Source organism: Diabrotica undecimpunctata, chromosome 1 (assembly GCF_040954645.1).
Source record: "Diabrotica undecimpunctata isolate CICGRU chromosome 1, icDiaUnde3, whole genome shotgun sequence".
NCBI classification, from domain to species: Eukaryota; Metazoa; Arthropoda; class Insecta; order Coleoptera; family Chrysomelidae; genus Diabrotica; species Diabrotica undecimpunctata.
The window spans coordinates 35656813-35682865 of record NC_092803.1 but is presented as its reverse complement, the minus strand read 5'-3'; the positions used below and the strand labels follow the sequence as shown (position 1 = coordinate 35682865).

General features: G+C 36.6%; 1 protein-coding gene across 1 annotated transcript in view; it reads right to left on the bottom strand.

Annotated features, from left to right (window-relative positions):
- Nucleotides 1–12573: 12573 nt before the first annotated feature.
- LOC140438115 (uncharacterized) overlaps nt 12574–26053 on the bottom strand; it is an 89360-nt gene continuing 75880 nt past the window's right edge. The window contains exons 10-12 of the mRNA XM_072527858.1: nt 21496–21703; nt 18018–18263; nt 12574–13064 (exon numbers count right to left, since the gene is read on the bottom strand). Of these exons, the coding sequence (XP_072383959.1) occupies nt 12637–13064; nt 18018–18263; nt 21496–21703 (882 nt within the window). The 3' untranslated portion in view covers nt 12574–12636. The remainder of the gene's footprint in view (nt 13065–18017; nt 18264–21495; nt 21704–26053) is intronic.

Genomic DNA, 26053 nt, shown 5'->3' with positions numbered 1-26053 from the left:
ATAGATAAAAACCTAACTAGACAAGCGTAGACCCCTCGATAGGAAGAAGCCGGTACTTACACTCGAAGTAAAATTGCCATAAGCCTTATGCTAAGATGCTAAGACCTCATAAAATGATTACGAATATGGATACTACCCTGAATTGCATTAGTAATAAAATTGCGGACGTTGAACCTTGATAGGTTAAAAATTTTCAGGACACGAGAATTCGACTGACACCATGTTCCGCGAGCTCCAACGATTAGAGGTGCCATGCAAAGGGTTTTTCCAGGATATCGGGTTTGCATGGCCTGAAGGAATTGAGGCTCAGTGTACAGCGCCGTTTTATTGGCGGCGGCTGTACTTAGGGGTTCAGGACCCTCCCAGCTGACGGCAACGGCCATGACAATTACCCGCTCATCCTGTTGCGCGGTAAGGTCAGATATCTTTAGAGTCTTATTCTTGGCTCTGTCTCGCAAATCCATCCTTTCTTTTCAACTACTTTGCGAAGATACGTAACAAGCTGATCATGTCTCTTGACGTGACTAAGGCTCTCGTTACGTTCGCATTCCTTTCGGCACCTACGCTCATGTGGTGGATTTGAAGGGATCCCTCTAGTTGGAAGTAGATTTCCTCGCAGTTGTATTGCCCTAATAAGGCAGTAGGGCGGTGGATTGTTTATGCAGGCAGAGCTTTCGGAGTGTGAAGAGCCCTGACGAAGTCCGTTTCCACTATAGCCATCCTCAAGTTTCTGACTCAACTCACTTGCGATCGATGCTGAACTGCCAGACGATGTTTGTGTCCATTTAAAGACCTTCTCCCAGAGACGTGACATATATGGTAGACTGAGGAATAATGGCGTAGTATCAGTTGCTGAGCTAATCAATTTAGTCAGTCTCCTTCTCATGATAGCCGGGACGTGCATGGCCATGGCCATGATGCACACACCACCCTCTTTAGTGGGAGCGTGGATGTAGGCATCGGCACACGTACGGTTGAGGGACAGAATCTTCCGAACAGCTATACGCACGGACCTGCCAATACCCTTTAGCGTTTTCATCGTGGTGGTAGGACTCTGGAGCTTGTCAATATATCTCGGTGGCAGGTATGTTTTAAGTACCAGCAGTTTTTGTGCTGGTTTGAGCCCCGCTCAATAAATACGATCGAGCTGTATCTGCAGCTCGTTGAAGGCTACCTTGGTCTGTCCTACCACAATATACCTTCGGCCTAGGTATCCAACCAATCCACTCGGTTTCAGCTGCCGAATCCTATCGTTGCCGACAGAGAAGAGAGAACGCGTCACGCAGTAAGAGTGCTTATTACCACGGTTAACGTTAACCATAATAGCTGCCCTCTTACCAGCGTTAATTGTCATTCCTTTCTTCTCGAAGAATTCGACGGCTGTCCGGAGCTATCTGGTACCTACCATCTTTGGCCGATTCGGATAGCAGGATTAAATCGTCAGCGTAACCCAACACTGAGATTTTTCTGCCATCTGCAATTGGAAGGCCAAGCTTGTCTCCCTCAAGCTTGCATATCAGCTCATCGACCACCATATTGAAGAGGTATGGCGACAAGGGTTCTCCAAATCTTGCGTCTATCCCGAAGCGATTCATTCTTTCTTTGATTACCGTTTGAAGCACTAGGTTGTTCAATAGAACGCCATAATACATCCGAAGAGATAAACCGCAGAATTTTCACAGCCAACAGATGCTATTTTGGGCTAAATCTCTTTCTTAAATTAACCAGTCCTAACATATGGGTCAGAGACCTGGACTTTAACAAAAAATAATGAAAATATGTTAGGATGTTTCGAAAGAAAAGTACTAAGGCGAATCTATAGAGAAGTTAATAACAATGGAGTGAGGAGAAAACGATACAACATCGAACTTTATAGAATATACCAGAAACCGGATATCAGAAAACATATTAAAATAGTATGTCTGAGGTGGATAGGACAAGTAATGCGGATGGACCAAATGACCCAGCTAGAAAAACGCTCCTTGATAGACCCTTTGAACAGAAAAGAAGAGGAAGACCCAGAACAATGTCTCTTAATAACATCGATCAAGACATGAGAAATATGGGAATGCGTGCTTGGCGGAGGAAGGCGATGGATGGGGACAACTGGAGAGAAATTCTTGAGGGCTAGGATCCACGCAGAATATTAAAGCCAGAATGATAATGACTCTGAATTTGTAATTTTCTTCTATTTTGCATTGATAATTGTATATTTCTTTAAATTAATTTAAAATACATTATCAGTTAAAACCGTATTTTTGCTTGTCTTCGACAGTGCTTTACGAATTGGAAGAATTAGCTATTAAATTGCTCAGTACAGCAGACTGTTTGTCAAATTTGTGAAATATGCTCATAAAATTGAAGGTTTTGGAAGGTACTTAAGAAAGACTGTATTACATAAAAAGGTTCAAATTCGAAGTGTGTAAAAGTAGATCTATTAGTGATCTTAAACATAATTATGTATAAGAAAATCGTACGTGGCAATATATGAAGAAAAACTCACCATTATTGAATAGGTAGATATCGTTCTTCTATGATTACGCTAAAAGATCGAAAATTAACATATTTTTTCCCAAAAACGGAAAAATATACTGTATAAATGGAACTTATATTTAATGATTTGTTTTCGTGTTCTCAAATAATATAAAAGTTAATGTAAGTCAAAGAAAATGTACCGTGCATGTAAGTGATGGCGGCTTCTAATAAAAAAATTAAATATGTAGAAAAACCTAACTAGCATAACATAAAAGCTTTATTGATGTCAATATTTTATAAATGTATCTCTCTAATTGATGAATTTATCATTATAAGTAAATGTTGCTATTTCTGTAGCCTTAGAACATTAATAAATATTTTAAAAATATTTCTGCTACTCAACGGTACATTTTCCGTTTCTTGAAACGTTTATTGGACGTTTTTCCTAAAGCTTTTTGTTTGTTGCTAAACTTCTTGTTTACTGTTTACTATTGTTAAAATATTTTTTGCAAATAACGATTGAAAAAGTTAAATTATATCTTTTTTTTAATATTGAGTTTTGTTATTAATATTTTTCTGGATGCTGCCACAACAAGAAAAATTTTTGTGACTAAAAAAAGTCGAATCGTATAGTACAGGGACTGAAAGTGCACGCCAACGTTATGGCACTTCAAGGAATTCTAATCAAGAAACTTAAGTTTCAGGAGAACATAAGTTCTTGTAATTTGATTGCAGTTCTATGGAGCATTGATGACAACGCAACTCTTAGTAAACTAGGAATAACGTCCCTAATTATCTTTGTCCCTTTAAGTTCCGCCTATGTTCTGAATGTTGACAATAATCACAGCTGTTCGTACCTTTGAGACCTAGGTTCTAAATATAACTGTAGTGAACTGAATTATTAGTGGTGTTGAACTATTCACGTAGATGTGTCCAAAGTAATGAAGTTTTCTCTTTTTAATAGTTATTACAACTTTTCTTCTTTTTACATAGGTACGCCTTAACAATTCATAAGAACAAAATCATAATAAATAATTAATAAGAAAATGAGGCCCAAAATGGATATAAAACTACTGAACGAAAAAAAAAAACATTCATAAAAAGTAAAAATGGAGCTTAATAAGAGTTTTGCGAAAATAGTTGAAAAGAGTAGGCACTAGAAGAATAGTGGAACGGCAAAAATACATCTATTACCATACTTTCACACAAAAAAGAAACAAGAAAAGATGACACACAAAATATTGCAGATGATAGAAGAGCGAAGAAAATTAAAAAGTAGAGATGTCAATGAATACAAAAAGTTGCATAAGAATTTACTATGGGAAATAAAAAGAACAAACAAAGCAAAGCTAATGGAGAAATGTACTGAAATTGAAACACTATAGTGCAAACATGACGATTTTCATATGCACAAAAAGATTAAAGACGCACTGAATACCAGAAAACAGCGCAATACAGGCATAGTTGTAGATATCAAAGGCCAGATTTTGACTACAATTGAAGATACATTAAGAATATGGAAAGAAAATATGCAAGGATTGTTCGAAGAAACAGTAAGAAGACTGACTGAAATGGACTAAAATAACAAACGAAGAAGTAACTATCACGATTAAGCGAATGAAAGATGGTAAATCAGGGCGTAGGAAATTTCGACACTAAGCAGGTAGCGACTAAAATTTAATGGCAATTTTCGACACCAGCCCCAATTCCCGTTTTTATCTTACAGGTATATTCGACACCAAATAAATATAGCTGTATAATTAATTAATTTATTTATTTTAATAAAAGTAATGTGCATTTTATTTCTTTATAACTGTAATAATATCTAAATATAATACAACTAGTACCTAATTTTTGTACATTTTACCGTTAATATACTTGTATACAATGATTTATTTGCTATTATAGGAATGATAAGATACAGCTTTTATAAAATCTAACCTACGTATTTGTTGGGATCGTAGTTTATCCATCATTTTCTCCAAAAATGCCAATTTAGCCTTAACAGTAGTATCTTTGATTTTTGCTGGTATATGTAAACAATTTATTTTGACATAAGTGTCTACTTGAAATTCTTTTAACTTTTCAATAAAAATAAAAATAGAAGGATGTGTTGAATAAAAAGAAGAATTAAATCTCGAATGAAAGGATTCACAGGCATTTGTGGTCCTCTCAATAGACGGATTCTGATTAGACATATGTGTGGTGGAAATAGAGCGCTATCGAAAATGTAATTTTCCAGTAAATAATCTGCATATTGTTACGATAATTATCCTGGCCTAAAATAACCGTAAATATTATGACTAATGTGTTCTGTTTTTAGATTTTACGAGAGTATTCTATTAGCCGGCAGAAATTTACCTGAATGAACCTTCCAGAAACGGTCGAGCCGATGTAAAAATACCCGTTTGCCTTACCGTTATAATTTCACCGCTAATCGAGAAGGCTGTTCGATGATTCTAGCGTAAAGGCAATGGCATATATAAAGGACATTTTATTTGGAAGGAACAGTTAATTCTGAACCCGCGCACGCGAATTTGTAACGTACGGATATATATAAATTTGTCAGATAAGTTAATATAAATAAAGAAATAAATTAAATCCGTAAGTGTTATAAATATTGAACCTTTTAATAAATCCACAACAAATGGTGTCAGAGTGAGATCGAACATAAATTAGACTTATAATAATAATACAAGTGAATATAAAATAAATTGTGAAAATGGCTACGATTTATGAGCTGACAGTGACTAATTTAAGAAGACATCTTGAAGACAGAGAATTATCTTCCACCGGAAAAAAGGCTGAGTTAGTCCAACGACTAAAGAACGCTTTGCTAGAAGAAGGACTAGATCCAGAGACTTATATATTTGAAGACAAACATGATGCTGTCATCTCGTCGATTTCGAAATTGGAGAACAAAGTTTCTGACGATATTTCGAAAGTTTCTTCTGATGTAGCCAAAGTATCCGGCGACATCGCTTCTTTAGAAAGCAAAGTTTCTAACGAGATTTCTTCTCTGGAAAGCAAAGTCTCTGCTAACATCTCTTCGGAAATCTCTAAAGTCACTTCTGAGATGTCTGCCCTGGACGATAGAATATCTTCGTTAAAAAACCAAGTTGCTGCCGATATGTTGGCCTTCGAAGAAAAGATATGGAAAGAGATGGAAAAGAAGATGGAGGAAACCGTGACAGCAGAGAGAGGAAACAATCCAATTACAGTGGAGATAAAAGAAGACGAGACGAAATGTAAGTTGGAGACACGGCCGAAATTTGAAGGAAATGGAGGTTCTATTCATGTTAAAGTCCCAACTTTCGACGGAAAATCATCATGGAACAACTACATGAAACAGTTCGAATCAGCCGCAAGAGCAAATGGATGGTCTGAAAAAGAAAAGGCGGTAAACCTGACTATCGCTCTTCGAGGAGATGCCTTAGATGTGCTTCAGACCATAGCAGTAGAGGAGACCGATGATTTCGAACAACTGAAGAAGAGGTTAAATATGCGATATGGCCACGAACATTTGGAGCATGTATATCAGTCGCAGCTTAAAAATCGTAGACAGAAGAAAGATGAGGCTCTTCAAGAATATGAGGTAGATATTGCCAGATTAGTACGATATGCTTATCCAACAGCTCCCGAAGACATGATGGAAAAATTGGCCGTTCAAACGTTTATTGATGGTCTTCGTGATCATGAAATGCAGAGAACACTACGATTAGCTCGTCACAAGACGCTGGTTGATGTCTTATCCGCCGCCCTCGAATACGAGTCAGCTACGCAGGCCTCTGGTGGGTACAGTAAAGTTAGGACTGTAAAAGAGGAAGGAGATGAAGATAAACTTGACCAGCTCGTTAATATGATGAAAAGCATGACATATAAGAAAACGAAGACCATCAGATGCTGGAATTGTGGCGAAATAGGACACGTGCGAAGCTCCTGTAAGCACCCTAGGTACGACGCAAATCAAGAAACTCACCATCAGGAAAACTAGAACGGGTCAGCCTTAGGGGGGCAGCTTCGACCCAGAACTTTTCCAAAGACCCTCTCATACTAATAGCTTCTTTGAAATGTCGTGAAGATAGTGTATATGTAGATGGAGACATAAATGGTAAAAAGCATACGTTGTTGGTGGATACCGGAGCGACCAGAACCATTATACGCCCGACAGTTATAAACAGCCGAAAGAAACTGTTACCAACGAGGTTGCGACTTCGGACCGCTACAGGTGAAAATGCTAACATTCATGGAGAAATCCAGGTACAATTGGGAATTGGAGCAGAAAAGTTCGTCCATACTGTTATAGTTGCTGACATCGAAGAGGATGTTATATTAGGAATGGACGTAATGAATATGCATGGATTCCAATTGGATTTTAAGAATAAGGTAATCAAAGTTGGCAACGAGGAGGTATTTCTCCATCCACATAATGACAACACTGTGCAAGCAGCCATTACAGAAGATACAGTCGTGCCTGCGAGAAGCGAAACGATCATAGTAGCGCGACTACAGGGAATTGTAGACGAAGGGACACCTGTTATGATGGAGCCTTGGAACCACGACGATGAGGTTGGCCGTGGAATCATAATTGGAAAGGAATTGGTGACTTCGGCTAAAGAAATTCCTGTGAGACTTATCAATGTCAACGACTACCCAGTGACCATCAAGAAAGAGACAAAGGTAGGAACTTGTGTACCTGTGACATCCATAATCCGTCAGGCGACAACATCTGATAATTCCAACGACAAATTCGACCAAATGGTTGCAGTTGCAGGACAGTCTCTAAATCAGATGGAGAAAAGGAAATTAAGGGAATTTCTTCGGCAGTATCGTGATATTTTCGTACCGAAAGGAGGAAAGACGGGAAGAACTACCGTTGTTAAGCATAAAATTGATACTGGTAATGCTAAGCCAATTCGTCAAACAGCTCGACGATTACCACAGGCGAAGAGAGAGGAAGCTGAAACGATTGTTCAGGAAATGAAGAAAGACGGGGTGATAGAACCTTCTACGAGCCCATGGGTCTCTCCGGTGGTCCTGGTTAAGAAGAAAGACGGAACGACGAGGTTCTGTGTGGATTACCGTTTGCTGAACAACGTTACCAAGAAAGACAGTTATCCTCTGCCTCGGATCGATGACACATTGGACACATTGGCTGGAAGTAAATTGTTTTCTACTTTGGATTTGAAGTCTGGATACTGGCAGGTAGAAATGGACCCAGTAGATAAAGAAAAGACAGCCTTCACCACAGGATCTGGATTGTGGCAATTCAACGTTATGCCATTTGGACTCTGTAATGCTCCTGCGACATTTGAGAGGCTTATGGAAAATGTGTTGAGAGGATTATCTTGGAAAACATGCCTGGTTTATTTGGATGACATAATCGTCTTGGGGGAGACATTCGAAGAACATCTGAAGAATTTAGAAAACGTTTTTAATCGACTTAAAGCTGCCCAATTGATGTTAAACCCCAAGAAGTGCCAGCTATTTCAAGGTAAAGTCAATTATCTGGGTCATATAGTTAGTAAAGAAGGAGTGGCCGTGGATAAGGGAAAAATCGATTCCATTAAGGAATGGCCAAAACCAACTGACAAACATCAAGTGAGAAGTTTTCTTGGACTATGTACTTACTACCGGAGGTTTATTAAGAAGTTTGCAGATATCGCTAAGCCATTAACGCGACTTACGGAGGAAGCAAGAGATTACCGCTGGGATACAGACTGCCAAAATGCCTTTGAGACCTTGAAAAAGCATTTAATAACAGCACCAATTTTAGGGTATCCACTGCCAGAAGGAGAGTTCATCTTAGATACAGATGCAAGTAATGTGGGAATTGGAGGAGTGCTGTCTCAGATTCAAGGAGGACAGGAACGAGTCCTCGGATATTTTAGTAAAGTTCTTTCAAAACCTGAGCGGAATTATTGCGTCACGAGAAGAGAACTTCTGGCAGTAGTGAAATCAGTAGAGCACTTCTATCAATACCTCTATGGAAGAAAGTTTCTAATCCGAACCGACCATGCCGCCCTTAAGTGGTTGATGCAGTTTAAGAATCCAGAGGGTCAGATAGCCAGGTGGATCGAACGACTCCAAGAATACGATTTTAAGATTGAGCACCGGGCCGGAGTTAGCCACAGAAACGCTGATTCTCTATCCAGAAGGCCATGCTCAGCAGAGTGTTCCCACTGCAACAAAACGGAATCCAAGGAAGCAGCAGTGCTAAGAACGACGATTGTCAACGACGACTGGACGCCTACTAAGATAAGGGAAGAACAAGAGAGAGATCCAGTTATACAGAAAATCCGAAAATGGAAAGAGGAAAACCGTCGACCACCTTGGCAGGAAATATCAAACCTATGCTCAGTAGTTAAGACGTATTGGGCCCAGTGGGACTCATTTATCATCGAAGATGGCTTGCTCAAACGAGTCCTGGAAAATGATGACGGTTCAGAGAAAAGAAGACAGTTGGTGATCCCAAAGAGCAGAATAGCCGAAGTACTTCGTCAGTTACACGACAGTCCATCGGGAGGGCATTTTGGTGTAAGGAAAACCCTTCAGCGAATTCGGGAACGGTTTTATTGGATGAACAGTTCCGACGACGTAAAAGACTGGTGTAAGAAATGTACTATTTGTGCTACGAGTAACGGGCCTCACCGGAAAAGGAGAGCTCCTATGAGACAATATAATGTTGGAAGCCCGTTTGAAAGAATAGCTTTGGACATTGCAGGGCCATTTCCAGAAAGTGAAAATGGGGGCAAGTACATGTTGGTAGTAATGGATTACTTCACTAAGTGGGTCGAGATTTATGCACTTCCAGACCAGAAGGCCGCCACCGTTGCAGATAAGTTGATCCAAGAATATATCAGCCGATTTGGAGTGCCTTTGGAGATCCATAGTGACCAAGGCAGGAACTTTGAAAGTGATCTATTCCAAGGAATATGTGATAGACTAGGCATGAAGAAAACAAGAACTACCGCGTATCATCCGCAATCGGATGGTATGGTAGAACGAATGAATAGGACAGTTGGCAAGTATTTGACAAAGATGGTGTCCGATCATCAGCGAGACTGGGACCAATACCTTCCGTTCTTCACAATGGCCTACAGATCTGCTGTTAACGAATCAACGGGCCAGACACCAGCCAGAGTCCTATTCGGACGCGAAATGCGACTACCTTGTGATCTAGAATTTGGGTGTCGACCTGGAGAAGATGTAGCAGGTGAAGATTATGTGATCGAATTACGAAGAAGAATGGACGATGTACATGAGTTGGTCCGTTCCCACCTTCAGATCGCTAGCGACCGAATGAAGAAACGGTACGATACACAAGCCGAAAAGGGTTGCTTTAAGAAGAACGACAAAGTATGGCTGTATAATCCCAAGAAGCGAAAAGGTTGTTCTCCCAAATTGCAGCAGTTTTGGGAAGGTCCATACCTCATCATGGAGAAGATCAACGATGTCATCTACCGAATAAGCAAGATTCCGAGGGGAAAGCCGATGATAGTACACCATAACCGGCTGGCGTCTTTCGAAGGTGACCACGACGTAGATGAAGAAGTGGAAGTAAACCAAGTCCAAGACGTGTCTGACCTCACGTTTGAGGAATTCATGGGTGCCTATGGAGGTACCGGTAAAGCAAGACATGGTGTTACCACTGAAGAAAAGCAAGATCTACTCGCGCTCCCCGATGACTACTCGCTGGCCCTTACCATCCCGGCCAGTATCAAAGACGCACCAGGGTTGGCATCCGTCTTTCGAAGGAAGTTTGGTCGAGTTGCAGAACTTCAATGCCAGGTGCCAGCTCCCGGTAAAACCTTGAAACTCCAAGATGCATCACGTTACCTTTTCTACCTGGTAACAAAAGACACTGCCCGTGACCAACCTACCTACCGAGATGTGTGGGAAGCCTTACTTCAATTGAGAGAGCACGTACTAGAGTCCGACGTGCAAAAGTTAGCCATGCCAAAGTTGGAGTGCCGCCAATTAGATTGGAGGGTTATCCGAAATATGGTGGAGGAGATCTTTAAAGACACCGAAGTCCAGGTGTTAGTCTGTTGCAATCCGCATAGTTACTGGTGCGGAGAGAAAACCGTCCCTTGTCATTTTTATACAACTGGAAGTTGTAAAAGAGGGTCCAGTTGCCGATACCAGCATACAGTTCCGGTTTCAGTCCCGACAAGGTTCCAGGAGGAACCATCTTTTAAGAGGGGGGCAATGTTACGATAATTATCCTGGCCTAAAATAACCGTAAATATTATGACTAATGTGTTCTGTTTTTAGATTTTACGAGAGTATTCTATTAGCCGGCAGAAATTTACCTGAATGAACCTTCCAGAAACGGTCGAGCCGATGTAAAAATACCCGTTTGCCTTACCGTTATAATTTCACCGCTAATCGAGAAGGCTGTTCGATGATTCTAGCGTAAAGGCAATGGCATATATAAAGGACATTTTATTTGGAAGGAACAGTTAATTCTGAACCCGCGCACGCGAATTTGTAACGTACGGATATATATAAATTTGTCAGATAAGTTAATATAAATAAAGAAATAAATTAAATCCGTAAGTGTTATAAATATTGAACCTTTTAATAAATCCACAACAATATATATCAAGTGTTGCGTTTATAGGTTTATATGACATTAAATCATAAAGAAAGCATTCTTCAACTTCTGCTGGATTTAAATAAGTTAAACTAAACGTATGCCTTAACCATTTTCCAATTTCTGAATTTGTATCCTTATATTCTTGTACCAAACCCAGGCCAGTACCAAATTTTGGCAGGCTTTTCCGATATGTCCTCTTGGGCTTTTCTTTTACATGTATTGGTTACCATCTTTACTTCATGCTTTTTTGGATCGGCTTCATGATTATGTACCAAACCACTTCTTGTGATGGTGAGGTCCTCACAGCCTATTGTAAACACTTTTGCGGAACACTTAGTGTTTCTTTGGATGCAGCGCCAAAATATCTCGCCGCTTTTTAACACTTTCTGTTTCGAGAACGAATGATGCTCCACCACTAATAAATCTCGACCACGGGAACTTTTTATCAAACTCATTTTTTAAATATCCGTATACGTGCACAAGTCAACGTCAAACAAGAAATAAATTACAACTGAAATAATTTAGTCACAAGTACACAAGTGCCACGCCCCCCGCCGTGACAATAAATATTGGGAAAACCCGCTTGTCCTGCTTGGGTGCAAATGTCCATCGCCGCTAATTACCTACCTACCTGCTTTACGCCGCGGTGTCGAAATTTCCTATAATAAAATTTGACCCTTCGATTACCCCAGGTACAAAGACAATTTGGTGTCGAAAGTTCGCCAGCCGGTAAATCACCAGTACCCGATGAAGGGTATGGTGAAATTTTAAAGCTATTATAGGTACACCAAATCATAGCCCTTATTGAGCTTACAACAACATATATAAGACTGGTTCCTTACCAAAAGTCTGGTTACTATCAATATTCATTCCACTTCACAAAAAAGCTAACGCTAGGATATGTGAATAACATAGATTAATTGAAGGGTCCAATGCATAAACAGGTCAACCCACATAAAGTAAAATGTTCAGTGTGTACATACTCTTGACATTCCAACTGCCGATTTTAAACACATTTTTATTTTTCTAACGACATGAAAGGTCCTGTGGTAGTGTTGTAAATTATCTATGTGGTATTATCTGTGGTATCCGATATCCACGATCTGAGAGAAAGTATATTCTTTTGCTTTTTCGTCAGGATGACTGTACCAGGGATATCCGTAGGAATATTTATTATAGTGGCTTCCCCTGGCTTTCTACATCTTTATGCCTTTGACCAAGATTTTGATTCATCCGTGTTTGAAGCCGATTTCTTTACCCCAAGACAAAAGAGTAAAACTTGTCAACCCGAATTCTTTGGTCAGTAAGTGTTTAATTGCTTATATCGGTAATCGTTCGGTTAAATTTTCGTTATGTGTCTTATGAGGACCGGTTATTAAGTACTTTCATTAAAAGCTACTAAATAAAAATCATTAAATAAAATCTTAATTTTGAATACATAGATAAAATTGACAACATTACTGATACACTGGCCCGATAAAATTAAACATCTAGTATCTATAAATAAATAACTTTATTTGATTACTAATAACCAATATTATTTTAAATTATATACATATTTACAACCTTTTCATGCCAAACCAAAAACCATCCCCGTCCAATGTGAAGTTTTGTCTTGATATCTTAATTGGAATCTTCGACTTTTCCACTGGAACTATTTCAAATTTCCTTAGAAGTTGGAAAAATAAAACTTTCACATTTAGAAGAGCGTATCTAGATCCAATACAGTTACGAGGACCTTCTCCAAATGGAAGGTAAGTGTAGGGAATAATATTATTTCTATTATCACTGCTAAATCTTTCCGGATCGAATTTTTCTGGATTCGGGTAATATTTGGGATCTCTGTGGATACCCCATGCTGGTATCCAGACGGGTGTTCCTACTGGAAGTGTTACGTCGTTTTCGTCTGGATGTTCGGCTGGGATTGTGTAGGGTTTGTTGCATATCCTTTCCAAAACAATTCCATTTGGCCATTTCCTCATTAGTTCTAAAAACGAAAATACATTATGCAAGTCTATAAAATTATCTAATTCAGAAACAATGAATAACTAACTGATAATGATTGACTTATAAAAATAAGAACCATTCGCGAAGATAAGCGCAAACTAAAATAGCAGATATTGTTTTTTTTAAAGAATTATTTTCTTTAACGGAATACCGATCTCTCTAAGAAAGTCCACTTAGTCACCGAAATTTTGAATTTCATACTTTAGATGACTCAAATCCATTATTAAGAAAGAAAGTTGATTTAATCTATCAGGTCCTATATGTGTTCAATGCGTAAATTTTTTTTAGAATCAGCTAAAAAGACAGGACAATACCTTGAAGTCACAAGGAAACCACGCAATGGTATAGACACTTACTGAAATATTGTGGATATGGTCCTAAAGAAAATTTAATTTTACCTCTCAAATGTTAGCTTTCCAGGGAATTTCGGTTATTATCTTTCAGATCAAGGACCTCAGTGTAATGTTCAATAGATCACTGTACTGGGGATCTGATGTGAAAGCTACCCTGGACAAGGTAAGGAGAGTCGGCCTCCCCAATGATGTAAAAAGCAAATTTCGACGGGCACACAGCAAAACACTAATACATACAAATAAAATGAACATATATGTTCTCTGATTCATAGTTTTTAAACGATTATAAACGATTATAAGCTAATAAAAACCATTTGTGGCCAAAACATGCGATTTGAGAACTTTCCATAAACTCTCTCATCGGTGAAAAATGTATTTATCAGAAGCCTCATAAAGTAACTTTCTCACCTTGTTCAATTACTGACCTCTGTCAGCAACGAAATTTCCGATGAACTCACTGACATTCTAGAGGAAACTTAACCTTTTTTTCGGCATTAGATTATTAACTCACAGTTTAGTACAGCAGGAAGAAAGGATCGATTTTATTGTGATTTCCCGATCCCATTGCATAATTACACATTGCATAATTAGGGAGGTAATAGACACTGCTACCCTTAACCTGTTTCACAGAAATAAAAAACATCATTAATCAAAAACAAAAAAAATCTGGAAGGTACCATTAATTAAGCTATACCTCCGAATCGTTCTCCTAGCATCACATTAAAAAAAAAACACGTTAGGAAAAGCAGCAACTAGTTCAGTGGCTGCTTTTCCTAACTTGGCTTGCATTCTTTCTTGACAGAAATTTATTTCTCAATTTTGATGTTCAGTTCTTTGTACCTCGTCACGTAGTTTTTTTTGTAATGTTGTCATCTTGTTTCCTAATATCTTGATCTGGTGTTCCCAGTATCATATTTTGGAATATATTTCACATGTCTTTGATATCGTTCTGAAGCTATTTTCTAGTGGCATCTTAAAAAATTTACTACTTTAATGGGAATCAGCCACAATTAAAGTTTAAAATAAGTATATTGATGTTTCATTTTCCACTTCGGAAATCGTTCTCAAAATACAAACATTAATAAATTAAACAAATTTTGTTTTTTGTTACTTGGTGAAAAATTCTTCTAATAATTTAATTTTATTTGACTCATTTATATTGACAATTCACAGACATATTTATATTACAAATTTTAAAGTATACGGCTTTAAAAGAATATTGTCAATATTGCCGAGTTGCGTTCCTGGGACGACTTTATTGTAAGATAGTTCATTCGATTACATGAAATCAACTTTAACTTGAGAATAACCGTCAGAAAAATCATAGCACGTGATTCGTCTTTAAAAAGACAACCACATTCCACGATGACAGTAAAATTCTCCTGTTAGTGATTTCATCGTAAATCATGAGGAAAAAACCAGGAAAAAAACCTCATAATACTATTCCCGACATGATAAGTATTTAGTCTTAAATTTAGTTTACTCTCAATAAACACCAAATTCTAATTTTATAAGTATCTTCTTCTTCTTTCAGTACTCTGTCCAATTATCGAACGTTGGCGATCATATTGGCAATAATAACTTTGTTTGCGGCGGCTCTAAATAAATTAGCGGTGGTCTCTTGATACCATTCTCGGAGATTTCGGAGCCAGGATGTTCTTCTTAGGATGTATGTTATTTAAAAACATAAATAATGTTTCCTCCATATGTTACTGACTTACTAAGAGGGGTATTTTCCTTTTATTAACTTCCTCTTTTAATATTGGTAACCAGATCCTACTGCATTCTGCCGAGGAATTTGCTACGCAATTGGTCGCCTTTAGCACAATTAGGTGTCCCCATTTACTGCCTTATTCTAAGTGGTGGCTATTGTTTTTAAAAAAAGCGGGCTAGTTATTCATTTTTTATAAAGATTTTATTCTTTGATGAGCTAAAAGCACACCATTTAAATATTTATTCTCGTAATTGTGACTTCTAGAATATAGACTAAGTTGAGAATATTATTAGGGAAACTGTTATACATTGGTTTGTAATCCATTTGGTTTTTTTAAATATGTATTTTATTATTAACAAATTTTTCGTAGTCTTATCCAAAATAGTATAATCTTTGTAACTATGTTTAATCTATGCAGCTCAGTCACCAGGTTTTTCGTTTTTTCATCAGGTTGCTATTATATATAACCATCTCATCAAGTCGTTCTTTTTTCATAGTTTAACAAAGCGTGTGCCTCGTTCATTTTTGGTTCCCAGACCAGATGAACCGATGTATTACATTTTTTCTGCGATCACTGTCGCATTATCGCAGTTTTCTATAAATATGTTGATAATATACTTTCTTTTGAATTTTATCAATATCAAAGCAGATAATTCCAACATTTTCCTTTGTGCTAATGTTAATGCCGAGTGGTTATTTATTTAGCTTGATCACCCCTGTCTAAATAATAGAGACAATTACAATGATTGAACCGTATTTTGCATAATATAAAATATTTTATAAAAATTTTATGTTAATATTAACCATCTTGGGATATATTTTTTTCATATATCCAGTTAGGAAGCCTGTTATGACTCTGAAGGGATTCCTGCTTATTTTTCGAAGTATTTCAGTTCTAGCTGTTTATGTAATTTAGTGCATGTCCGTCTAATAAACATTTTGCCAGTGTTTGACCAAGAATGTTTTCTCAGTGAGTGTCTTTCGGATATTGACGTCGAACTCAGGCTATTTTCTGGACGAAGACGATGTTTATTGCCAGTCACACGACCGGCTCTAAACCGAAATGATTTGTAGCTGATAATATCTTATTCTCTTATTTACTTTCTTCTTTTGCACACTGCAAGATAACAAAAATCTCTGCATAAAATACAGATATCTATTCTCCTAGTGGAATAGAAATCTTTAAATTTCCACCACTACTGAATATTCCTGCATTCGGCCCTTTTGCAGTTCAAGACCAGTCTTTATACTAAGTATAACCCTGCAGTTGAGAATTTTAATCCCTCCTACGGACAATAGTCTACTTGGAAAGGTACTTTAGGCCTATATCAGCCTACGATATGGTTAGAAATTATCATCCATTTGGTATCAATAATTTTATTTATGATATTACTAGGTCCTGATCTAACCGGTATGTTGCTTAGGTTTTCTCACAGTCTATAATATTCCGTTATTGGATCTCCCCCTCCTCCTCCTTTAACTATATATAAAGGCATGATAGCTCGATAGCTGCCGTTGGTGTGCCCTTTATAACTTTTGTGATTCCAAGGAAAGCAACTTTTTACACTTTAATTAGTTTGGGGATGGCACTTTTTTGCTGCATCTTTGGTCACCATACCACTAATGCATATTTCATTCTTGGTTGTATTACCATGTTTTAAATCCAATATATCTGATTTTAAACCCTACATTTTTTCATGAGTACTTCTGGCTACCATTAACGTAGTCCCCGCTTTCTTGGTTATTCGCTATCTGCTGATTTCAAGTAAGCCTTAAGTCTAATATTATCTTAAGATACTTTACTTCACTTATCAAATTTGGACGTGTACCACTTAGACTCAGAGGAGCCAATTCCTTGAAAGTTTTCTTTCTGGTTTTCATGATTTTCGAGTTCTGGGGGCTTATGAAAAGCTCTACATTTAAGGTCCTTTCTATAACTACATGGAGCTCGTTGCATTTTATCCCTTACTGTGACATTAAATTTGCAGTAGGCTAAGATAATCAGGTCATTCGCAAACCCAGGACATGATGCTTGTCGTTGCTAAGACTAGTTATCTGCGGATAGCTCCGGGCTACTGGAGCTAATATTGTATGCACTAGCAACGTTGGTTACTGGGGCATACGTGCGGATAGCCCCTCAAAATATAGTCTAACCATATGCAGCTTATTTTATCTATTCGTTTTAGATGAATTGCCCTGGAGATTTCTTCGTAGGAGGTTTGTCGAATACTCTCTGAAATGTTATACAAACAAGCCCCGAAAAAGCACGTCTTTTTGACACGATCACCAAGACCAGAGAGTGACAGTTTTATTTTTTATTTGCATTATCCAAGAATGTCTGTATTTGAGTAGGGGTAGAGTCAGCATTGAAAGTTGTTCAAGGTTGGATTTAGTGATGGTTTGAAATCCGGAATGATAATTTAGGATTTGATACAGCTAAAGATATAGTATTGTTTTTCGCGTGTGAAAAATTGAACACCTACTATATCGAGAAAAAGACTCAAAATCACAATCCCTAATATGCCTATCAAGCAATTTTTCTAGAGTCTTTAGCGTGAATGACATCAGACTTATCGGCCTCACAGACTTTTCCTGTCTGGTTTTGACAGGTTGGCATATAAAAGACTCCCCTAAAACCGTATTTTAATATAATCTATAGAAGGCTCGTAATACTGCACATTATCAAATATTAAGTAAAAATTTGAAGTCAATATTGACCATCTAGAGACTGCTCTAAATTCACTGTTATAGAGGGAAAGATGTATTTAATTCAAAAGCACTTACGTCATCAAACTAAAACGGTTGTTATAATTATTAAAATTTTATGAGAGAAAGAGTAAAACTTTAATCTAAAATAAGAGATTACCTGAAACCACCATATCCAAATAATTCATGGTCATGATATTTTCGTATGTCACATTTCCTTGGCAACTTTCGTACGTTTCAATAATCTCTTTTCTTAGCTTATTTTGAACGTCTGGGTATACTGCTAGCTCGTAGGCCATAAATCGCATAGCTGTTGCAGTGGTATCAAATCCACCGAAGAAAAATATTAAAGCCTGCGCAGCTACGTCTGTGCTCGAAATGTTTATATTTTCCAGAGTTTTGTTAGCTAAAATAAAATATGTAAGGGTACCAGTAGAATAAGTATAAAAATGTATAATCAATTTGTAATCAACACAAAACGTAAAGAGAGGTAAACAAAATATGTATTTTTGGTAATTACTATTTAAATGGGAATAAGCCACAGTTAAAGGTTAAAGTAAGTTTATTGACGTTTCAATTTCCACTTTGGAAATCGTTCTGTATTTTTTGTATTTTTGGGGTATGTAAGATACTTAGTTTATATCTGCGCTTTTGCGATCGTAAACTTTTATCGCAGTTGTGAATATAAAGTACAGAGGTTACAAATCTAATTTTTCTTCTTATTGCAGTACCGTCTCCTATTGGAGGTTGGCTACCATCACAGCAATCTTTACTTTGTTGGCTGCAGCTCTAAACAACTGTATTAAACTGCACCCATACCACTCCCTTAAATTTCGCAACCAGGAAATCCTCCTACGTCCCACATTTCTCTTTCCCGAGATTTTTCCTTAGATTATGAGTCTAAGCAGAGAGTACTTTTCTCCTCTCATTATGTGGCCCAGATATTCCAGTTTTTTCGTTTGTGTGGTTTTTATGACTTCGCATTCCTTCCCCATCTTCAGCAGAATATCTTGATTTGTTACTCTTTCTGTCCATGGTATTTTCCACATTCTCCTGTAACACCACATCTCGAATGCCTCAATGTTTTTGATGTTTATCTTTTTCAGTGTCCAGGCTTCCATGCCGTACAGCAGAACGGAGAAAACATAGCACCTTTAAATTCTCGTTCTTAAGTTTATATTTATGTCCCGGCTGCATAGGAACTTTTTCATTTTGACAAACGATTGTCTCGATATCTCTATTCGCCTCTTGATTTCTCTTGTCTGGTCATTAGTATCAGTGAAGCAAACCCCTAAATAATTGTAGGACGTAACTCTTTCAACTGGCTGATTATTTATGTTTAAATTCACATTGGTTTGTTTTAATTAAAACAAATTAATTTAAGGGATTGGTCAGTCATTTCATATTGGGCGTTGAAATAAAGAGAAACTTTTGTAACTATTGACATATAGTTGGTTAGAATTTGTTTGGTGCTGTTTGCTTTGTAAATCTTTTTTAGATTAGATGACAAATGCAATTACGTTAGTAATAAGGCAAGGTATTACTGAAACTAATGGTATCAGCAGTGGGCAGTATCTTCTTCGCTTGCCATATCAGATTTATTCGACGTTGGCGATCAAAATTGCGAAGGCTTCTCGATCTTCTTTAATATGGAATTATTGTCACGCATTTGATATCTGAGTCCATTCATGAATGTTTTTTAAACAAAAAACTTGTTTTCTTCCTACACCTCTACGGCCCTCTATTTTGCCTTTAAGGATCAGTTGTAATATTTTTTATCGACTTTCCCTTACTATATGTCCCAGATAAGACATTTTTCGATGTTTAACAGTCTTCAGCAGTTCTCTATCTTTGTTGACGCTCCTTAGTACCTCTTCATTAGTTTTCCTTGCTGTTCAAGGTATCTTCAGCATTCGTCTATGAACCCACATTTCCAATGCTTCAATTTTGTTCATGATCGATATTTTTAGCATCCACACTTCTGCAGTATACAAAAGTACGGACCAATCATAGCACTTAACCATTCTTTGTCTTAGTTCTAAACTGAGATGATTAGTGCAAAGAAATGACTTCATTTTTATAAAAGTAGTTTTAGTCATTGCTATTCAGTTCCCAAATATGTGATTTTGTGAACTTTCTCAACTTGGACTCCGTTTAATTGAAGCTTTGCATCGGGATGTGGGTCACGAGTAAACACTAAAAGTTTGATTTTGTTTGAGTTTATTTTAATGCCCATTTTCTCTCCTACCTCGTGAATACGATCAAGCAGAATTTGGAGACCTTCAATATTATCTGACAGAATTACTGTAGCGTCTGCATATCTAATCACATTAAGTAGTTCCCCGTTAATTTTTGTTCCATATGGTTGTCTCTTGTCTCTCAAATGCCTTTTTAAATAACTGATCCGAGTTAACATTGAACAGTGTTGGCGACAAAATGCAACCTTGTCTGACTCCTCGTTGTATGGAGATTTCATCGGTGTAGTTATCTCCAATTTTTACGATAGCAGTTTGATTCCAGTACAAATTTTTAACGATACGAAAATCTTTGTCATCTATTGCGATATTTTACAGTATTTGCATTAATTTTACATGCTGTACCTTATCGAATGCCTTTTCGAAGTCCACGAAACATGCAAATACATCTTTTCTTTGGTCACGGCATTTTTCTAATAGGATGTTAAGCTCAAAAAGTGCCCACCTGGTTCCCATAGCATTTCTAAAACCAAATTGGGTATCTTCGAGATCTTCTTCGCATTTGCGTCTAATTCTGTTGTGAAGTATTCTTAGGAAAATTTCAAGAGTGTGGCTCATTAGGCTAATTAATTGATATTCTGAGCATTTTCTCGCATTGTGTTTTTTAGGTATTGCGACAGAGATGGATTTAAGCTAATCTATGGGAATCACTCCGGTGATATATATTGAATTCAAAAGTTTTACTACTACTTTTAGGTATGCAGTATATTTTAAATAAAATAAGAGAAATATTGCATTACTTAAATTGCCTTTATGTTCGATGTTGTCTCCAGAAATTCTAATTCTTCTATACTTCGTTCAATTTCAAAATAAGCTCGTAAACGGTTTTAGACACGTGATCGGTGGGTGCGTCTTGTCGTCACAGGTTGTTAATGTACACAATTGTTGTTCTTGACTATGCTATAATTTCACTATTTAGGAAAGTGATTCATCGTTTAAACGCTGAATATCCTCAAATTTAAATGCACACAGCGGCCCGCGAAAACTACCCGTTTTCTCAATTACAATTTGCGTTTTCTCATAAGAAATTACACAATATATAAGTAGTATATTTATTTGTGCTCCTCTATAGAAAAATTGACCAGGAGTTGTCGTACAGTGTAGCCAATTCTTGTTCACAAGTAGTAATTATGGTCATACAAAACCTGTATTCTTCCACTCAGCGATTATTACCGTCATAAAAATACCAAAAAACATGATTTTTTCAATAGTAAAAATTAAGCACAAAATTGTAACTAAATAAATTTTATTTTATATGTTCCGTTTCGTTACATATTTAACTAGTAGTTACTTGTGTAACAAGTTAACAATTACTTTTAAATATGTATAAATGCTATAAATGATAGTTTCTATTAAATATTGTGTCATTCATGATGAACTTACCGAAATATGAAGATGTTTTAGCAGTTGCATAACCCGTTTCTACAGTAATTTCGTCTTCGAACGTACTGCGACCTTTTCTAGCTTCCATCAATAAGTTAATTAAATCTTTCCGAAAAATTTGTTTTTCTTCACGTATCTTAATTGATCGTTCAACGGTTTCCATAAAAAACTTTGATACTCTTTCGGAGAAAACTCTAAAACCTAGTATCTAAAAAAGTGTTAAAAATATTTAAAAGTTATATATTATAATTATATGCAAGCAAGGGTATGTGACGGTATTTCGTCTTTATCATAATCATTTCCTTAAATGTATAAATTATAACAGAATTATGTCCACTATACATTCATGTGTGGTTATCTATAAATCAGGATTTTTAATGTTGTATCGGAAACCAATCTTTATAGCATCGATGAAGACATGAGAAACATGGGAATACGTGCTTGGGGCAGGAAGGCGATGGATAGGAACGACTGGAAAAAAATTCTTGGGGAGGCTAGGACCCACACAGGGTTGTCAAACCAAAATGAATGAATGAATTGGAAATCAATAAATAGTGACTGGACAATCAATATGCCAAGACTTCTGATTGATTTTAATTCTAAGCTTTCTTATACTTGTCTTTAGGACACAATTTCATTCTAGTTTCAGACTCAACAGAATAAAGACCTAATTTAGAATAATGCGGCGGAGCTACTGGCAGAATTGAGTTTTATTTAAGTTTATGGTGTTGTTTTTTTTTTGTTGGAAAAATCCTTATTTACGCAGTTAAAGAAATTATTTTAAGTTGTTTTAGGGAAGAAAACGTCCTTATTTTTAGACCTTAGTTTTGGTAAGTTACGATTTGTTTCTTGTTCAGCCATGTGGCAAATTTTTTAGATTTTATTCCTTTTTGCCATTTTATAAATTTTATTTCTAGTAAAATTCCTTAGCCTTATTAATATTCTTTATTCTTAAAAGTAAATTTAATTAATATTCAGCTTTCATTTTTATTTAAAATATCACACGTTTGTCAGGGTTAACTTGACATTCAGATACGTGCGAGTTTTTTCTGAGACCTTATCTCTTTTTACCGATTTTTCTATTTTTCTATCATACAAAAACCTTTTTCAAGTGAAGAAAGAACAATAGAGTAGAAGTGGTTGTTTGTTAGCTGGCCAAACTCAGTGTTCGAATTACAAATTCAACTTAGGGATAATTTTGGGGAAAAATTTTGTTTTGTTTTTGGTTGTAATTTTCATTTGGGGATTTCTCCCCTTAAGATTCAATCCGACTTCCGGATCTAAGAAGCATCTGTCTCCTTACATGATCACCCCGTGACAAAGGAGATTGAACTAGACCATTTTGGAGTTCGTCACCATTCCACCACGGAATTGGGAGTCCTCCAGAAACACATCGCCGATTTTGCTATCATATTGCTAATTTTGTTTTATATTTTTTTTTATTTTTATATATATGTTTTTATTTATTTTTTTATTAAGTAACCCATTCATGAGGTTAGAATATGCTTAGAATTACGTCGGGTGTAACAATTCATTTAAGAGAGGTGCATTAACTCGTGTAAAACAGGAGTCACTCCACCTCGCTTGTAGCGTTTTATATTTAATATCTATATAATAATATAAATTCTGTTTTAAGTTTTGTATTCAGTTGTTTTTGTCGTTGAAAACGATTTGTTTACATTCGAGTCCCCTAATATTCCGGTTGAAAAAGAGGTTCTTAGAAAAAATATTGCAACTCAGGTATTCAATTTTTCTAAAACGTAATAAAGCTGAGAATATTTTTTTTGTCTTTATTTAAATTAAAATTCCCCTATTCTCTGTATGTATTGTGAGGTAAAAAATTTCCAGTAACTTAATTTAAAAGTAAATAATCAAGATGTTTTTTTGTCGGTTCGTTACTAAGAACGAGGTCAAGAGGGGTATTTTGTTTGTTTAGATTCGTAGGCCACAAACTGGCTGGAGACGTGAAGGGAAATTTATTTGGCGTTGAATTTTGAAACATGTAACGCAGAAAGGAGTGAAGTAGGAGATTTTAAACGGAGAAGACGTTTTGCGGACTTTGAATCAAGGGTCGATTCAATGTTCTTGGTTGTAATGTCTTAAGACCGGTTAAGGTGATTAATTTACTCTTTGCAAATAATTGCAGTTTAGAAAATAGTAACCACCAAAAGATTTGTGTAGATACCGGAAAATGATGAAATTATTATATAGGATGTCCCCGTTTTCAGCTTGCTTCCTCCACCGAACCTAATTTACATCTCTTCATTGTTCGTCCCTGAGTATGGAAATGGTTGCTTTGTCCCTGTTGGAGAATATGTCCAGATATATGTCCCATAGATGTTTAACAAGTTTTTTTCAAAGTTAAGTGCGAAACAGTGAAATTCAGGTAACTTTTTAAGCGATTAAATTTTAAAGTAAAGACAGACATTTTTTGCTAAAGTAATAATTGCTTTCATAACAATTTAAAAATTGTAATATTTAACAAGTTTAATTTGATTATTATATAGTATATTTTTTGTGCCATTTGTATTTTTGATAACTGTTTGTGGTGACACAGCATTAAATGTTAAATTTTGTTTCTTAACATTTGTTTATTCTTTTTTAACTAACCTTTTTTGAGTTTCCGTTTGAAAAAGATATGTTTTTTTATGTTTAATAATTATATCCCTAGTTACAATTAGTTGCTGTAATAGTTATAATTAGGCACCTCGAAGTGGCGCTCTTTATAAATTACTAGAGGCATTTCCTGTTTCTTGTTGTTTTATTTTTTTTTCCAAGATATTCATGACGCTTTGTCTCTTTTTTTTTGTAGGTGTCCCAATCCGACCCCATGTCGTTCACTTATCCACGACGTTAGCTCTCCAGCTAACCCCTGAGTGCCGTTCGCATACGTATCGATTTGTTTTGCTTGCCCTTTCTCAACCCCTTTAGTTTCTGTCCCCAATTTTCTACCCCTATGTTCATACCCAGAGGTAAACAAAATATAAATATCGTTACACGCTCCGATGCTCCAAACCATTCCTTCTCCCCCTATAGCACTCTGATGCGCGATAGGGGTACAACTATTAGCCAAATGCTCTTCATGTTGGAGTCCTGAATAATAGAACTCCAACATGGTTCCCTAACCAATTTTATTCAGTTCTGTGAATTTTGTCCTGGCTTTTTTCTAGATTATTTCAGACATCCGGATTTGTTACAGTTCTCTGAATAAGAAGCGTTCGGCGCCGTATCTTGGAAGTCTCTTGCCGCCATTGCTTCATCAATATCGTTGCGCCAACTTCTCCGTGGTCGTCCTCTCTTTCTTCTTTCAGGAGGGATCCATTCCAGTACTCTCCTAGGCCATCTGTACTTTGGCATTCTTTTAACATGTCCGAACCAGATTAATTGTTTTCTTTCTATTATTTCTCTCCATTTTCATTTCATTTCTTATTTGTTCGTTTCTAAATCTCTCCAGTTTCGATCTACCGCAGCTTCGTCTCAGATAATCCATTTCTGTCGTTATAAGTTTGTTTCTATTAGCTTTGGTGACGTCCCATACTTCCGAACCGTAAAGTGTAATACTTTGGACTATACTACCGTAAATGTGTTTTTTAGTTTCTCGTCTAATTGTTTTTTGCCAGAGAAGAGAGTTTATGGCACGGGTCGCTGCTCTGCCCTTGTTTATTCTTTCCCTGATTTCATCTGCGCTAATTCCCTTCTTGTTGAAAATGACCCCCAAATATTTGCAGGATTGCACGCCTTTGATTTTGTCGTCTTCCAAGACTAGGTCACATATTTCATCTGTTCCCACTTAGAGATATTCACATTTTGTCATATTCATGTTTAGACCTGCCACCTCATATTCTTCTTACAGTTTTCTTACCATATAGCTAAGATCGTAGCTGTCTTCGGCAATTACTACCTGGTCATCCGCAAAGAAAAGTGTATATAGCTTGTTTTCTTCCACCGTTATTCCCATGTTTCTACATTTTTTTACCCATTTCACTAAGGATCTGTCCAAATAGATTTTAAATAAGGTGGGTGACAGACAGCAGCCTTGTCTTAGTCCTTTTGTTGTTTGAAAAGGAGAGGTGATTTCTTGTCCCATTTTAATTCTCGCAAAGTTTTGTTCGTAATATTTTTGAGTGGCGTTAATAAGAATTGGGTTTATTTTCAAGTTACCCATTTCTATCCATAATTGGGAGATCGGTACACTGTCATATGCTTTTTCCAAATCTATTAAAACTATATGAGTTTCTCTATTTCTCTGCACTCGTTTTTCCATTGCAATTTTTAATGTGAAGATATTATCCATAGTGGAGCGTCCGGCCCTAAATCCCGCTTGTTCTTCGGGTTGTTTGTCTTTAACATCATTTTCTATCAGGCTTCGTAGTACTTTTGAGTATAGTCGGCCTTTTGATTTTTTTGATTTTATCCTTAGTTTATTTTTTCTACTGCGAGTCCCCTTATTGACGCTTTTGCCATGTTTGCTTTTTGTATTGTATGTGTTTGGGAAAGTATTTAGTATATATTTTCTTATTTTACATTTTTTTACTTTTATTACTGCACTATAATTTGA